General features: G+C 40.2%; 1 protein-coding gene across 1 annotated transcript in view; it reads left to right on the top strand.

Annotated features, from left to right (window-relative positions):
* LOC117940183 (protein jagged-1b) overlaps window positions 1-15,229 on the top strand; it is a 47,723-nt gene extending 32,494 nt beyond the window's left edge. Inside the window, exons 7-14 of the mRNA XM_034865549.1 lie at window positions 5,968-6,087; window positions 6,552-6,665; window positions 9,647-9,760; window positions 12,214-12,327; window positions 12,673-12,719; window positions 13,012-13,188; window positions 13,618-13,768; window positions 13,863-15,229. Of these exons, the coding sequence (XP_034721440.1) occupies window positions 5,968-6,087; window positions 6,552-6,665; window positions 9,647-9,760; window positions 12,214-12,327; window positions 12,673-12,719; window positions 13,012-13,188; window positions 13,618-13,768; window positions 13,863-14,302 (1,277 nt within the window). The 3' untranslated portion in view covers window positions 14,303-15,229. The remainder of the gene's footprint in view (window positions 1-5,967; window positions 6,088-6,551; window positions 6,666-9,646; window positions 9,761-12,213; window positions 12,328-12,672; window positions 12,720-13,011; window positions 13,189-13,617; window positions 13,769-13,862) is intronic.
* Window positions 15,230-17,081: the final 1,852 nt, after the last annotated feature.

The following is a 17,081-nucleotide window of genomic DNA, read 5'->3' on the forward strand; positions in this document are numbered from 1 at the left end:
ATACATACAGTACAGTTTTTAACAATTGCTACAACAATTAATTCAATACTTAAAATTTTTTTCCTAAACTCTTAATGCACCAACACACCTACAACACACAACTGGCAAAACTGTTAATGTTATGCTCAAAATCAAACATTGTGAACTAAACTAACTGACAGTAATTTTCAAAACACAATAATACAATAATACATTACACTATGTCTGCCAAAACACAGCAAATATATCTCAAAATCAAGTCTTCCAAAAAACCAACACATGTTCTCTTCCAACAGGAACCTTTAGTCAGTCATAGCCCAATGTCATAAAAACACTAACATCAGGTGGAATTACAGAAACTGCATCAGTTTGAACAACATTGATGGAACATAGAAAATAAGAAAAATGCCTTCACAAGGGAGAGGATGATGAGTACCAGGACAATTCTGTCTCTGTTTCCTTTTTCATGAAGCGTTAATTCTATAAACCAACACTGAGATGGGTCATTCATTTTTTGTATTGAATTTCTGCAGCAAAATAAACAAAATGCAGCATTTACTCAACCCAACAAAACAAAAACATAGAGAGGCTTAAAGAGAAACTGTAGTGCAAAATACAATCTATGATCAATACAATCACTATTGTGTATATTATAAGGCCAGACCTGACATCTAAAATAATGCAGTTTCTGTCATTCCATCTGATGTTAGTGTTTTTATGACACTGGGCTATGACTGACTAAATGTTCCTGTTGGGAGAGAACATGTGTTAGCGTTTGGAAGAATTATGTGATTTAGAGTTATGTTTGTAGTTTTTTGGTCGACATAGTGTATTGTATTACTGTATTATTGTATTTTGAAATTAGTGTTTGAGTTTAGTTCACAATGAGTAATTTTGACCTGAAATTAACTGTTTTGTGAATTGTGTGTTGTAGGTGTGTTGGAATGTTAGAGTTTGTTAAAAGTATTGAAAAACTGTCAGCATTCGGGAAAAAACTGTACCATCCAAAACATACAACTTACAACAAAAATTTCCTTTGAGAATAACAATAGTTCCAATAATTCCATGTGATGAAAACAGCAAAGTTGTACACCAAGGTTAGTGAAAAAACAGCTGACTATTTGACAACTGCCCAGACTTGCAACCACAAACTACTTAGTTTGCTGTCCCTATTTCCTAATTTTTAAATTAATATCTATTTCCTGCTTTACTCTCTTGGATAACAGAAAATGTAATTTCCTCTAAATTTGAATTTATTGTTACCATGTAATAGAAACAATGTTCTCCACAGCTAAACTCAATGTAAAGTAGAGAATGGTATCATCCTCGTAAAAGATGAAAGAGCTTTTCCCTATTGTATGTTGGTTAAGAACTCGGCCTGTCTGTGTTTGAAAGAGACAGAGAAAGAACCATTGTGTGTGCAGTGTATTTGTTTGTTAGGCGTGGTTCTTCACACACCTTCCCATGCATGACATAATGATCCTCTGTATGAGATAAGACAAAGCTCCTTTAAGGCTTCACCCTCCGTGATTTTACTTTTCCCACCACACAGTAGCAAAGGTCCTCCAACATTATCCCAGAATATAACATCCCTCCTCCCACATTTGTCCCAGTGTGGGAGCTGGGAACCGGGAGCCCACGGGACGGTGTATTGTGCAGAGGAAAGGCGATAGCCTTGGGTAAGGTGAATGTGAGCGGGGCTGGGCTCTTAGCTAGGTGGGGTCCTAACCTGTTTGTGTATTCAAAAAGGCTCTGAGAAAGAGCTGTGGTGAGACAAGAGACTGGGGGAGATCATTAGAGAAAGCTTTAATCAGCCTCAACACTGGAGACAATAGGCCCGTCCGCTACTGGCCTGCACAGTCAGCACACTGAAACGACTTGGACACACACTCAGAATCAGAATCAGCTTTATTGGCCCGGTTTGCATAGACAAACAAGAATTTGATTCCAGCTAATCTTGAGAACAATACTCACCTAACATATGAAGAATGAAAACATCAGAAAGGACCGTATCGAATATGAAAAAGAATGCTGACGGTATAGCACTGCACTAGTATTTACAAGTTCATGAAAATGATACAGTAGCAACTGAAGAGATGGAAGGAATGGTGCAACAATAATACTAATAATAATAATAATAATACATTTATTTATAGAGTACTTTCAATCAAAATGCTTTACAAAAAGAATACTAAATCAAGGCAGTAAAAAGTAAATACCACTATACAAAGACATCAAAGATAAATGAACATTTAGGACTCATAAGCAGCAGTGAATAACTAAGTCTTAAGCTTTGATTTAAAAACCTCATTTGAACATGCCAGTCCAATATCTGCTGGAAGACTGTTCCATAGCGTTGGAGCACGAAACAAAAAGGCTCGCTCACCAACCGTTTTCTTCCTAAACTTTGGTTTCCGTCAGAAGTCCTGAACCGGGGGAGCGCAACAACCGTGTAGGCAAATAGGAATTTAAAAGATCAGACAGATAAAATGATGCAAGGCCATTCACTATTTTGTATGTTAATAGCAAAACCTTAAAATCTGCTCTAAGCTGAACAGGGAGCCATTGCAGTGAGGCCAGCACTTAGTATGCAAATCAAATAAAAGTGACCGATTGAAAACTACCCCAAGATTCTTTACTCTATCCTTGCACTGAATGCCCAAATCATCAGTGGACAGAGTAAAATAATCATACAAATGACCTAATCTAGCTGGTCCAATAGCTATCCTCTCCGTTTTTGCTGAATTGAGTAGCAGGAAGTTTGCTGATAACCAGCTTCTCACAGCAGCCAAGCAAGTTGATAACTTAACCGAATCAGATGTATTTCCTGTAATAACTGGTATATTTGTAAATCATCAGCATAGCAATGAAAAGCAATTCCAAAAGAACAAATGATCTGTCCCAATGGCACTAAGTATATCGAAAACAACAGTGGACCAAGGGCTGAACCATGTGGAACCCCGTGCTGAAGTGGGGAAGGGTCGGGAAATGTGTTATTATAAAACACACATTGAGGTCTTTCTGTAAGGTAGGAGCTCAACCACTTAAGCACCTGGCCAGAGATGCCAAAGTATTTCTTCGATTCTGTCCAAAAGTATATAGTAGTCGGAATCGCGCTAAGATCTATCAACAAAAGGCCAGATGTCAAGTCTGAATCAGCAGCCAGTAACAGATCGTTTACCACCTTTGTGGCTGTTTCAGTAGAATGTTTTGCTCAAAAAGTAGACTGCAGTGGCTCAAAAAGATTATTACATGGCAGATATTTTAAAAGCTGATTTGAAACCACTTTCTCAAAGACTTCAGATAAGAAGGCCAAATTAGAAAGAGGTCTATAATTTTCCAACGACTTTATATCCAGATTTAGTTTGTTCAATAGTGGTTTAGCCACCGCAGATTTGAAGCAAGCCGGCAAAACTCCTGTGGAGAGCAAAAGGTTTAAAACCTCTAAAACATACAATCCTAATGTTGGCCATAGTTCTTAACAACCCAGGCAGGCAAGGGATCCAGAGAGCAAGTTGCAGTCACAACAATTTTAGTTAACCCAGCCAAAGAAATTGGCTCAAACTCAGAGTGGCCCTGTCCTGTAGAAGATGGTCCTGTGGTAGCGCAGTCTAATCCTTCAACATTTGACTGGGGTATTACAGTGCAGATGTCCTCAACTCTTATAAAAATACATCATGAAATCATGTGCTGACAAATCCGAATTATTTACTGGCTGCTGACACTGTAAGTCTATCAACAGTTTAGAATAAAAGTCTAGGGTTATGCTTATTCATAATCACATTAGAAAAAAAGGCTGCCTTTAGACTGACAGGTGGTCAGACTGTCATGCCATGCCCTATAATAAACTTCAAGCTTAGTATGGCGCCACTGACGTTCAACTTTTCTTCAGCCCTTTCTGAGTGTCAGTAACTCCTCATTTAGCCAAGGTGTATGATTTTTTTGGAGAACACTTCCGTGTCTTGGCTGGAGCCACCCATTCCAACAAAGCCCAAAGTGCACCATTAAAGTTGTCTGTGAGACAGTCCACTGAAAAGGCTTGGCTAAAAACTGGTAGTTTCAAATTAAGGAGATAACCTTATCTTTTGCACCATTTTCCCCATACTAAATGAATTATGGCTAGACATGTCAAATAATATCAGCAAGTGATCTGAAATTGGTAAGGCACTGATATTATTAACTGACACAGACAAACCCTAGCTTAAAACTAAATCTAATATAGGTCCACGCTGATGTGTAGGTTCAGACACAAAATGAGGTTTAAAAAGTATTTAACTTATGGCTCATCATCACAGCAAATATGGATATTAAAATCACCCACAATTAAAATCCTCTCATACAGCAAATTAAATCTAGATAAAAAGTCAGCATTGTACTTAGGTGGACGATATATTGCAGCAATCAAAACCACAGAAGGTTTAATTATAGTAAAAAGCTGCAATTCAAAACTAGAATAAGGATCACGGTTTAAAATCTGTTTGCATTTAAAACTGTCCTTGAGTGAGACAATCCTCCCTCCTCTTCCAGAAAGTCTCGGATTGCTGAAAAAGCTGATGTTAGGAGGACAAAGTTCCATCAGTGGCAACACATAACCCTCATGCATCCACGCCTCGGTCATGAACATAAAATCTAGAGCGTGGGAATTAAAAAATTCACGAAGAACAAATGTCTTGTTAGACAATGGCCGGACATTCAGAAGAGCCATCTGGACCTTTATCCCTCCATCGACTGGCGACGTAATACAATCCAATACATGCTGGGTATCCACACACACATACACACCGCCACCTCTCAATCCATTAGGGCTGCAACAGCTGATCGGACTCCGGACATGCCAAATCCAGACGATTGTAGCAAGTAGGCATACCAACAATTGGGTCCTTACAAGTCCTTCTCAGCAACGCATTCAAACTCACACACTTGCCAGAACGTGTACCGAAAGCACACCAACGTCTCCAGCAAGATCTCACCTGCGGCAGAAAGGTTGACTCGCGGTGGCGAAAATCCTCTGGTACCGTAACCAGGAAGCATGGAGGATTTGCACCATGTCCACCCTCGATATTGGAAAGCCTCCAGAAAAAATCCCAAATATCAAACAGTGCCTGGCCCTCATGAACCAGTGATTTATTGGTGTTATTAACAAGCAGAGACGCCACCAGCAGCAAAACAAATGGCACAATGGTTTTTGACCCATCATCATTAATTATGATGGGTCACAAACAAGAGCAGAGAAATGGCATGCCATGACAGTTGGCGTCATCTTCTATCTTTTCAACCCTCAATATCAGTATAGTCCAAGAGTCAAGATTTAAGTATACAGTTAAGATTTAGTATAAATATAAATATGGTGCACGTCAGTTTGGTGCAATGGTTATACGTTAATAATAATATTGTAATTGTAAGATTGAAATATACATGAGGTAGATGAGCAGAACAGTGTTGATTGACTTTGTTCAGTGTAAGAGTGGGGCTATTTCTGAGTGTTCAACGGAGTGACTGCTTGGGGAAAGAAACAGCTGGTCTTGGCAAACAGTGCCCTGTATCGCTTACCTGAGGGAAGAAGCTTGAGCAGTTTGTGACCAGGATGCAAGGGGTCTGCAGAGATATTTGCTGCCCTTTTCCTGACCCTGGACTGGTACAGGTCCTGGATGGAGGGAAGGTCAGCTCCAATGATCTTCTGTGCAGCCCTTGTCCGTTGCAGTCTGGCCCTTTCCCATTTGCTGGCTGACCCAAACCAGACCGTGATGGAGGTGCAGATGACAGATTAAATGGCTGAGTAGAAAGTGGTCAGCTGCTCCGTAGGCAGATTAAACATGTGTGTGTGTGTGTTGTGCTCCTCACTTGAGACAAAGTCAAACTGAAGTGAACCTGGATCCATCTGCATTGTTATTCCTTTTGATCCAATGACACTATATTTCCCTGCTGTTTTGTGCTGTTGTAACTGAAATATAAAAGCATACCAGTAACCATACTTTTTTGCGGTTTTAGATCTGAACTACTGTGGCACCCACCAGCCCTGTAAGAACGGTGGGACCTGCACAAACACAGAGCCAAATGAGTACCACTGTGAATGCCAGGAAGGTTTCAGAGGACGCAACTGCGACATCGGTGAGTGTGGCTTCACCATACTGTGCAGCCAATGAACCAATGAAAAAACAAAAGATGATTCAAATACTGTATGTGGATACAACAGATTAAACATGTGAAATGAAATCCAGTTTGTTTGTCTACTCAAATAAAAGAGATGCTCAGTAAGAAAAGGGTTATCAATATATGGCACAGGAAGCAAAAGTTAAGGTCAAAATAACACACAGTATATAAATATATACAACAACAAAAATACCTAATGTAAAAACAATATAGAGAAACAACAAATTCAGATTCATCCGTTAGCTGATTTCATACCATACATTTGATTACCATAACAAAAATCTCACTTCAAGCTAGTGTGTTTTTTTTAGTATTATGTCAAGCAAAAATATTCACATTTTTGGGTATGTGGGTGTTCAGAGCCTTTGAATTAAATCCTTTTTTGTCATTGTCATCCGTCCGTCTTTTTCTCCTCATGTCAGTGGAGCACGCGTGTTTGTCGTCCCCGTGTGTAAACGGAGCCACCTGTGTGGAAGACCCAACGGGCTTCAGCTGCACCTGTACTGACGGCTGGACCGGACACACGTGCACTGATGGTGATTGCCAATGCTACACACACAACACACACAGACACACACATACACTCCTCACGCACACAACTATGAGCTGAGGGACTGAGCAGTGTGAGATTGTCTGTGATTTGGCGTTTAATTTGGAACAAAGCGAATGAGTGACTCTAATCAATCCAACAGAGGAAGCTAAATTAGCCAGAACACAAACAGCAATCAGTGGTCTTTCTCGCACTGTGTGTGTGTATGTGTGTGTGTGTGTGTGTGTGTGTGTGTTTGTGTGTGTGTGTGTGTGTGTGTGTGAGGTGGAGCATCTTTGATCAACTTTATTGCTTAACTTTAGATAAAACTGAGCAAACAAGCATGTGTTTCTTTTAATGGCAGTGAATTAAGGCTTTGTTGTCTAGTGGTTTACTCTCGCAGGTCTCGTTCAGACATGGTGTCCTGCATCAAAATACCTTCAGACTTTGATCTGTTCACAAATGTTAGCAGAGTGTGTCACAAGCACCTGATCAGACAGGTGTGAGTATAACGAGGGGTACACTAAATCCCAAATTGCTCCTGATGTAATGTGGAGAAAGTACTACTTACATCTGAAACACAAAGAAGATGCTAATAATTGCTGTAAAGGGCTGGCTACAAGAAAGGAAGAACAAATGTTGCAAGACTATAGCGTATCAATTGCATTCTATACCAGACACACATGCGGCCCAGAATACTAAAATACTTTCAGCACAGACTTTAATCCCACATCTGAGAATTTGTGCAGCGACATCCAGTTCCCTCGTGATGTGGGGAAAAAAGTTGTTTTGGGAGCAAAGCGTCTGCCAAATGAATGTAATGTTATCCGATTTTGTTTGCTCTGTGAGAAAACTGAGACCACTTCCAAACTTTAAAATAATACACACTTGTGTTTAGAACAGGAATGACATGTTGTTATTGGCATTTGTCCTCATCAGTTTTGGTGACAGTAGTTTGCTGTAAAGTAGCCAGATTTTTCTCCAAAAAAAATGCAATGCTAGACTGACACCAGCTACTCATATGAGACTAAGCAATTCTCAGCCCCAACAATGGCATGATGGCATTCAATCCAGTCCAAGAAAGAACATTTTAACTAATACACCATATGAGAATCTTGCACTTTTTTCAAATAGTAATTAAGATTGTATTCTGCATCACGTCACATGAAACACATTACTTCGTGTTTACCTTCAGATAAGTGTATAATTACAAGGTGGCAGAGGCAAAGTGGTTTTGATTATGGTAGTGGTATGAAGCGGTTGCCGCACAGAGTTCACTGTGCTGAACTTCTTACGGTAATCGCCAAGCGGCATTAACACCAAAAACGTTTTCCTTTTTTGCGAAATGCTCTTGTAGGTAGGTTGTCAGGGCAGTTGCAGCGCAGCAATGTGAAACCTGCTTAAAACTTAAGAGATGATCAAAATCGAAGCGGCAATGATGTCCTGACTTTTATTCGCAAGTAAGAGCTCAGAAACGTTGGATCATTTCCCATGATCCCAATCCTATAATCCAAGCTATCTCTGATGACATTGTCAGGGTTATTTTCTCAAACTTTAAGAAGCAGAAGACGTTAAACAGTGGAGTGCCCCTTTAAGATGACACTGAGCTGCCCCCAGACATCATCTTCCACAGACACGTTTGTAAGCGCATGCGGTCAGAGGAGTATCTCTTTAAAGAAAGTATTGAGTCCCTCAATTTAACAAAGTTTGATCTGTCTACGTCTTGGTCCCGGGACACACTATATGAAATTTTAAAGCAGCCCTCATACCTTGTAAGATTTCCCACCTCCATGCTGTCAAAGTGAATAAAGGTCAAACATGTTTTCTGCATAGTAACAACTGAGCTGTCACAACAGTTTGTCTTGGGCTCGATCATGATGTCCGTGTGGGTCTAAGACTTATGTACACAGCAGAAGTGTGTGTGTGTGTGTGTGTGTGTGTGTGTGTGTGTGTGTGTGTGTGTGTGTGTGTGTGTGTGTGAGATTGGATCATGCAGGTTGCGATCTGACAGAGCTGCGTGTGTAAACAAGCAGCGTTCCACATCTTCAGCTTTTACCTCGAACAGGATAAACAGCGCTGCAGGTCGGTCGCTGAGGGAGAGAGAGAGTAAGAGAGGAGCGGCACAAACAGAGAAAGAAAGGAATAGTTTATTTTTGCTCTTGTTATTTGTTGTTGTCTCTGTATGTGTTGTGGGGGTCTCTTTGGGGAATACACTGTGAGAGGATTGTCAGGCTTGCAGGGAATGACAACCATAACCACAACACAGCTCTGCGTTCAGACTTAGATTTATATGTATAACCAATATCAATTAAAGGCTTCTTTGTTTGTTATGAATTCTTCGTCTAGTTTTGGGAGAAGTGCCGCTAGCTTGACTGGGTTATTATTGCTCAGGGTTGGAGTCAGGGTCAAGAGGATGGAAACTGGTTGTTCTGCAGGGTTAGGTAAATGAAAAAGGTTATGAGAGAGACAGAGAGCTGTTGACTGAAGACTCTGTATACCACAGAGTCGTGCATGGGAAAAGTTATGATGGCAGTACTGCATAAATATGCCATGTTTAATAGGAAGTCATGCATGGTTAACCCCTAAAATGAAAGATTTTCCCCATCTGTTTGTCCTCTTTTTCCTCATATTCCCTCTGTGTCTTTATCTGTTTTTAATTCCTTTTTAAGATGAGGGGAACAAGGCGGGGCAGCTCCATCCCCCTATCCCCCCATCTTTTCTCCTTTCTTTTATTTGAATTCCCTCGTTCCTCCCTTCTCTCTGGGAAAGGTTTGAGGTGACAGCCATGTACGTGCAGCAGATGATTGCATTTATCACTGTTTGCTCAGAAACCAGAGCAGCAGAAAAGAGAATGAAAACACGGGGCCACCAAAGCATCTGCATACAATGCACACTTCAGATCACATGGTGGCATCGCACAGACTCAGACACACAAAATGTCTTTTTGACACCAACCAGTAGTTCATGTGCAATATTTTCCCTTTCCAGCTGCGAGGCAGTGTGATCGGAGCCCTTGTGGACGTGGAGCTACATGTCAGGAGACTCCTGGAGGACACCGGTGCCTCTGCCCACCTGGATGGACCGGCCGGACGTGCCAGCTGGGTCAGTGGATCACAACTACACATTTTACATTTATTAAATATAGAGGGAAAATGCCTCTGAATAATGCAGTAAGCCTATAGGCAGTAATTCTGTATTATCGTTTGATGAATTTAAGCAAAATCACAAAGATAATATCTTATCTCGTTATCATTCTATAAATTTCTTTTATCCAAATGAATGGTGATGAATGGAATGAATCCCCATCTGGATGTAGATGGAGCGTTCAACAGGAAATCTTAACTAGTTATTGAAAGTTTTGTTTCATGTAGCCAAATGCAAAAGGGTGGAACACAGTTCATTGGTTTAAACATTAGTTTAATTACTCCATTTGCATATATTTTCCATATTGCAATATATCATGTTGAGATTTGTAAATATATCCAAATTAATATTGTGAAATTGAGTTCCATCATATTGCCCAGCTATACGCAAAAGTAATGTAATAGAAGTAAGTAACCTAAAAGCAAAACAGAGACACAATTATTGTTTTTGAAGATAGAGGAACAAAACAATTTAATGCCAGAACTTTGTATTGCACAACTAATCAATACACTGTTACATTTTGATCTAAGGTTAACAGATGAAAAGACAATTAAATTAATGAAAAGGGATTTTATCTGAGTGTAATTGGGCAAATTGGTTTTTTTGTAACAGAGATAATTTTTCATCATTAAAGCATTTCACTACAGTTACATACAGGGTTCTATTAATGAGAAAATCTGATATTTACTATCCTCAAAGGAATCTATTCGTAGAAGTGTTAACACTGATCCTCAAACAAACAAAATCAATCTGAGCTGTAATTTACTGCTGGTTTCATAAGCTGTGCTTCAATGACCAATATGTGATTATTTGAAGTGAAACATGCATTTAAAGCACAAAATGAAAATAGAGAGAAAAAAACTGATGGCATTTTCATTCTTTATCAGCCCATCGTGACTCTGAATCAGTATTCTCTAAATGCACTGTCACATCTCTTTGGGCCATTTTTGCTCATATTGACAAGTATACTCCCAGAGGGTTGTTGTGTTAGATAGTACAGCAGAGGGACTATTGTATAAGATCAAGCCACACACACACACACACACAAACACACACACAGAAGACATATTATATACAAACTTACAGTGGCTCGGGGGTTATGAAGTAAAAAGTGAAACATATTTCAGGCTGACAGCCTCTCCTCCTCCTGTGTTAAAGTGATATGTCACTCTGACACTTGATAATCCCCCATAGTTCCACATCACAGGTCAGTAGCTCACAGTATAACACACACACACACACACACACAAAATGTTCAAGTGATAAAACTCTTTATAGTCTGAACTGAGAGGCAGAGCATCAGTAGTGCCTCAAATGGGGAAAGGCAATTATACTTTATATCAGTTCTTTCACTCTTTTATTACCTGACTTCTGTCCCTACATTTTCATCTTTTAGCAGGCAGAATCTGTAGGCTTTTCCTTTTCTCACACACACACACACACACACACACACACACACACACACACACACACACACACACACACACACACACACACACACACACTCACTCCAGTGCTAAATCCTAATAGGCCTCTCATTGATTGTAATAGGTTTAGATTACCTATAACTGACTGACTACTTCCTTTTCATTCATTCAGCGTTTCTTTCTAATCCTCCTCCTGCTTTAAGAGCCAGGCCCTCAGGGTTTCCTGTCTTTTTACACTCACCCAACACTACAGAGGGTGGGAACAAGCACACATACACTTAAGAGAAGCAGTGGTACAGTGTCTGTGCATAAACAGGAAACGTGTAAGAAGATGCTGCAAGGCATTCCTTTGGATATACTGTGCATTTGTAAACATAATATTTGATAAAGGCCAACACTGTCTCCAAGTGTTGGCGTGCATCCAGCAATTCCCCACTTCACAGTTCAAGTCAAGCATCCACTTCAAAATTGAATTTAACAGGTGGCTGAAGATTGTCGGGGCCCAGAAGGAGACATGAGAATTTAATTCAGTGGTTTTATGGGCTGTTTTATCTCATTTCAGGGAGAGGTTTAATAAGATTAGACTGACATAACATGGTTCCATCAATAATAAAATTCTGTGACAAATGTTTAAAATTATGATTGAAATTAATTATGAATTATGATGGAAAATGATGAAGCATACAACATGAGCAAAATACTGATGGAAAGTATGTTGGCATGGCAATCATCAGGAGGCACACACACATCCATACATTTCTACAGATGTTGGGTAAGAAACTGCACACACAAAAAAAGAAATACAGCAACTGTTGCTGCGGTTGTAAGGTAGCGTGTCCATGTAGAACTAAAGAGGAACCAATCTAGCAAGTGTCCAGTGTTTCACCGGTTTAGATCCATCAGAGATACCAATGTGAAGTCTTAAATAGAGGTGAAACGTTCATCAGATCAATATTCATAGAAACGTTTTCTTTCTCCCTATAGACACCAATGAGTGTGAAATGAGTATATGCGTCCACGCCCGCTCTTGTCGCAACCTGATCGGGGGATACTTGTGTGACTGCCTTCCTGGATGGACGGGGCCTACCTGTGACATCCGTGAGTATAAAAGGGAAAAGAAAGATATAAAAGAGGGAAGAAGTGATTGTCCTGTGACAGCTAGTGAAAGATGAAGAGCCGTAGCGGATTGTGTTTAAACAGCAGTTCCCCTGCAGCTCAGACTACTTGTTGGCTGGAGATCATTTTACTCCCTGTCCAGTTCTGTTTATCATATGTCACATGGTATCACTGCCATACACTAAAAATGTAACACTAACAAAAAGTGTGTATGAAGTTTGGTTTTTGACTATTATCTCCTGTACCTCGCTCACCCATCTGTGTGCAATATACACTGACGCATCATTTTTTTGTGTGATAGTCAATTCTGATTACTCTGATTTCTAGGGAACAGCAGCTGTCAGGGTTTGTGTCTGAATGGTGGTCGTTGTGAGGTAAGAGTCCTGGCTGCTTTTTCTCTCTCTGTCTAATTTGCCTTTCATCTCTGCATATCAGTCACAACACTGACCCACTTCATTGTATTCCTCTCCCTCTCTCATACTTAGTGCAGTGACATTGTCGCCTTTCTGCCTACCACTCCATTATCTGTTAATTCTCACTCAACTCGGGAGATAAAGTTTTAATCTTATTCTCTCTTTTTTGCCCTTTCCATCCACTTTATGTAATCTTTCCTCTCTCTGTTTTACATACATATAAATAACACACACTCTATGCTGTCCCACATAGGACCAGTCATCAGGTTCCAGATGTTTGTGTCTACCTGGTTTCTCGGGGAAATATTGCCAAAATGATCCAAGTCCTTGTGACAGCGCTCCGTGTCTGCATGGGGGACAGTGTGTGGAGAAGGATGGAGGGACCGTCACCTGCAACTGTCCCACGGGATATTCAGGAGTCTTCTGTGAGGTTGGACAAACTTCATATTTGTAAATTTGAGAATAGCTTAGTCTGCAGAATGAAAACATGACAGTAAAACGCATACAGTGATTAAACTCACTGGATATGGGCTGTGGAGGAAGTCGTCTTCATAGTGTGTAATTGCAAAAAGAAATGTTGAAAAGTCAAACAAAAATACAAATGTCAATAATAAATTAAAAAATACATGATATGTTATTTAGATGTTCTTAATAAGCATCAGATAGCTGGAATAATGTCCTGCTCAGATAGCAGTAAACTAATTTGCAAAAAAAATCATTAACAATAAAAAACAAGTACAATAAAGATAATGCTCCAACAAGGGAAGCAGGTTAAATGCTTGTCAATATTTGCTTGCTCACAGATCTGTCAGAATGGATGTAACTGTAACTGTTTTGTTGGTTTTTCCCATGATTTCAGATTGTGGTGGATCCTTGCAATCCTAACCCCTGCCAGCCGGGGGTTGCATGTCATAGCATGGAAGGCAGATTTATGTGTGCATGTCCCGAGGGTTACTACGGTAACAAGTGCATTGGCATAAAGAATCCATGCATTGGTCAACACTGTCCAGGTAAGAAAAATGTGTGTGTCTTAAAAAGCAAAAAAACTCTATGAAGTCTTGACTAACGTCTCTGACTAACCTGTCCCTGCCTCCATGTCTGTAGATGCCATGTCCGACACGACTAACGGGGGTGTCAGCTTCTACATTATCCTGGTGAGCGTCTTAGCTTTGGTGATGGTCTGTGGCTGTGCTGCCTGTGCCTTCATCCTCTCCCACCTCCATCGAAAGCGGAAAAAGCAGCAGACCATCCCACAGGAAGAAGGCATCAACAACCAGAGGGAGTTTGTAAACCTCATCAGAAACGTGGACCGTCCTGTGCCCTTCCTGCCCCCCGCCACCCCGCTCGCACACCCTCCTGCCCCTCCTGCTCCCGTCTCACGTTGCTACGAGGAGATTGAACTGACTCTGCCGCCCTCCCCTGCACCTTCACACCCGTCTCCAGCACTAAAGCCAGCCCACGCCCCCAAACTGGACATTTCAAACCGCGAGAGGGAGAAGTTGAACCGCTTTCACTACACAGACAACCAGGAGCTGGAGGCCTGACCCTTAACTTTTGAGCCACTGAGGAGCTTTTTTAATTTTATTTCGTTTTGCATTCTTCGCACTCTCTTGCTCACAGGAACCTGTTTCCAGTTTCTTGCACTGTGTTATTGTCGCAGTCATAAAACGGGGTGCCCTAAGACCTTTATGTGCTCAGATAGATCATTGAAGGCTGCTAAGAAGAAAGGTCAAAAGTCTAACTGTGTTGCCGTCTTTTACCTAATTAAATATGAGAAGCAGCAGCATGTTTGACTGAAAGACACATCAGACTCTTACATTGATTTTGGAGACTTAAAGCCTTGGAGTGCCTGAGAGACTGTCAAGAGTAATTAGAGGATCATCGTCTAAGAGCCTCTCAACCTGTCTCCTGGTCCATGGTGCCATCTGATAGGTGTTCGGACCTCCACTTCTGTTTCAGACTGAACTCTGACAGACAGAGAGATCATTGAATGGCTACTTATTTAACACTCAGTGTGTGTTTCTGTGTCTGGTTGGGTGTTAAGTGTGTGTGTGTGTGTGTGTGAGAGAGAGAGAGAGAGTGGAAGAGAGGATGTATATTATGAGTTTATGTGGAGGGAACAGGAAAGACTCTTTAAGAAAAGAAAACAAAGTGCATATACTTGTCAAAGAGGCTGCATACTCCTGCTCCAAAGGCTTTTAAGCCTTTTGAAAACTGTTTTAAAACTATACACTGTTGCCTGTATTGTCTCTGTAATACTACAACTTGTCAAAGATGTATGATTTTTTTTCATACAAGTGTGTAAAATAGCTTTTTTGTACATGATAATATTGTACATATTGATGCCCTTTTTGTACTGTGGTTTGGTCTGAAAGTATCACTGTATTACTTTGCTCTGTTTGTCCCATTTCACTTTCCATTTGGAGTAACCAGCACATGTGGATTGTAATAAAAGTGCATTTACCAACTCTTTTTCTTTATTTTTATTGGCTAATATCATTAATCACCAGCGTTACAAGCGATGTTAGGGGGAGGTGTCAGTGTTGCCATACAGAGATCATTCATTATTGTCTTTGCATGAATGAGTAAAATGCACATCACCTTGTTTATACAGTATGTGCTGATTGTTAAAATCATTGTCAGAGGCCCGTCAAAATACATTGGAATGCAAGGAATACATAGTGTATTTTTAAGTTCTTATTTCCTGCATATTAGTTTGCAATTCATGTGAGTCAATTTGGTGGGTCAATCTTTACAAACCAGTCTGTATGCTTCCATAAGGCCTTCTTCATACAGGATGTGACATATCTGCCAGGCCAAGTTTATAAAATTGTCTAAATGGTGCAGATGGGATGAGAATATTTCCATTTAACTGTATGAAATTATGCAGCCATAAAAAAAACAGTTTGAAGTTTTGAATATTTCCTTTACTGTACGTATCATACAGTAACAGTAAGTGTTGCAACAAACGAATAGAGTGTATTTTTATTACTTTAAAGCAACTTCATCAAGGTTCAAGGGGTTAAAAATTTAATTTTTAATGTGATTATGATTATGTGGGTTCACTCAATCAGAAAAAGGTGCAGTAGTAAGTAAAAAAAAGTTAAAAGAATTGAGCCCCTGCAGGACGGTTAACATAGACTCACAAAATTTGAACCACATATGAAGCAAGTCATGACGTACAAAAAAACTAATTGGAGCCATACCCTAAACCCAACAGGGAGTCCGCCATTTTGAATTGAAAGATCAACATGAGTTCGAATTTGGCCATTTCCATGTGTCGTACTTCAACAAACTTCTCCTAGAGATTTCATCCGATCAATTTAAAATTTGGTCTGTGCCACATTAAGATCTTTAAGACAAAAAGTTATTAAAAGAAAAAAGAAAACCTTTTTGTCAAACAGTGTGGGCGTGGCATGGGGGCCATTATGAGTGTTCATCAATCAAAGAAGTTGTTTTAACTTCATTGTAAGCTACACAGTCATATCTGCTCTAAATGTCTCACGTTTCACAAGGGTCCAGGCCTGAGGACACCTAGAGGCCAAAATTGACCATTTAAGGTAGAGTCTTATGTGAGCTATCAATGAACTCGGCAGCGACTTTTTTTTTGTTGGTTAAAATTTACCCCAACCCCTCTGCTTTGGCCATGCCACCTTTCAGAGTTATAGTGGCAAGGGGCGGCGTCTGCCAGTAACCCCGACGCACGCAGAGGAGCGAGGGCCCGTCCAACGCTGCTTGTAGCTTTAATTTACTTTTAGCTTATGTTATAAGGGTATTTTCAATTAGTGCAACACTTTAGGTATAACAAAAACAGCTAAAAAATACTGTATCTAAACATAAAGAATAAACATAAAACACTTGTCTGGTATTGTACTATATCTAAATTCCAACCCAACTCATTCATGTGTGTCATGATGATAATGATGAATTTGCTGTAAGATGTGAAAGTGTGTAAAAGGAAGGTTTATTGTGTGTCAGGGCAGTGTAAAGTGGCTGCAAGGTCACAGCAGCAGCAGTTAATGGGCAAATGTGACCTTTGACTTGTGCAAAACGCAGCAGGCTTCCTGTCACCATCCTGGTCAAGAGGAAATGTAGGAAATAAGAGTTTACACACACACACACACACACACACACACACACACACATACACATACACACACACACACAAACACACAACTCTATGCACAGGATCCTCTCTACACCTGTCAAACAGCACACAGATTAGAGAGTTTTCGTTCAGCTGGGTGCTTTAGTCAAAATGTTTCATCATATCATCTGTTCATGTTTCATAGTCCACGTGTTGATCATCTTAAAGACATTTGA

Source organism: Etheostoma cragini, chromosome 3 (assembly GCF_013103735.1).
Source record: "Etheostoma cragini isolate CJK2018 chromosome 3, CSU_Ecrag_1.0, whole genome shotgun sequence".
Lineage (NCBI taxonomy): Eukaryota > Metazoa > Chordata > Actinopteri > Perciformes > Percidae > Etheostoma > Etheostoma cragini.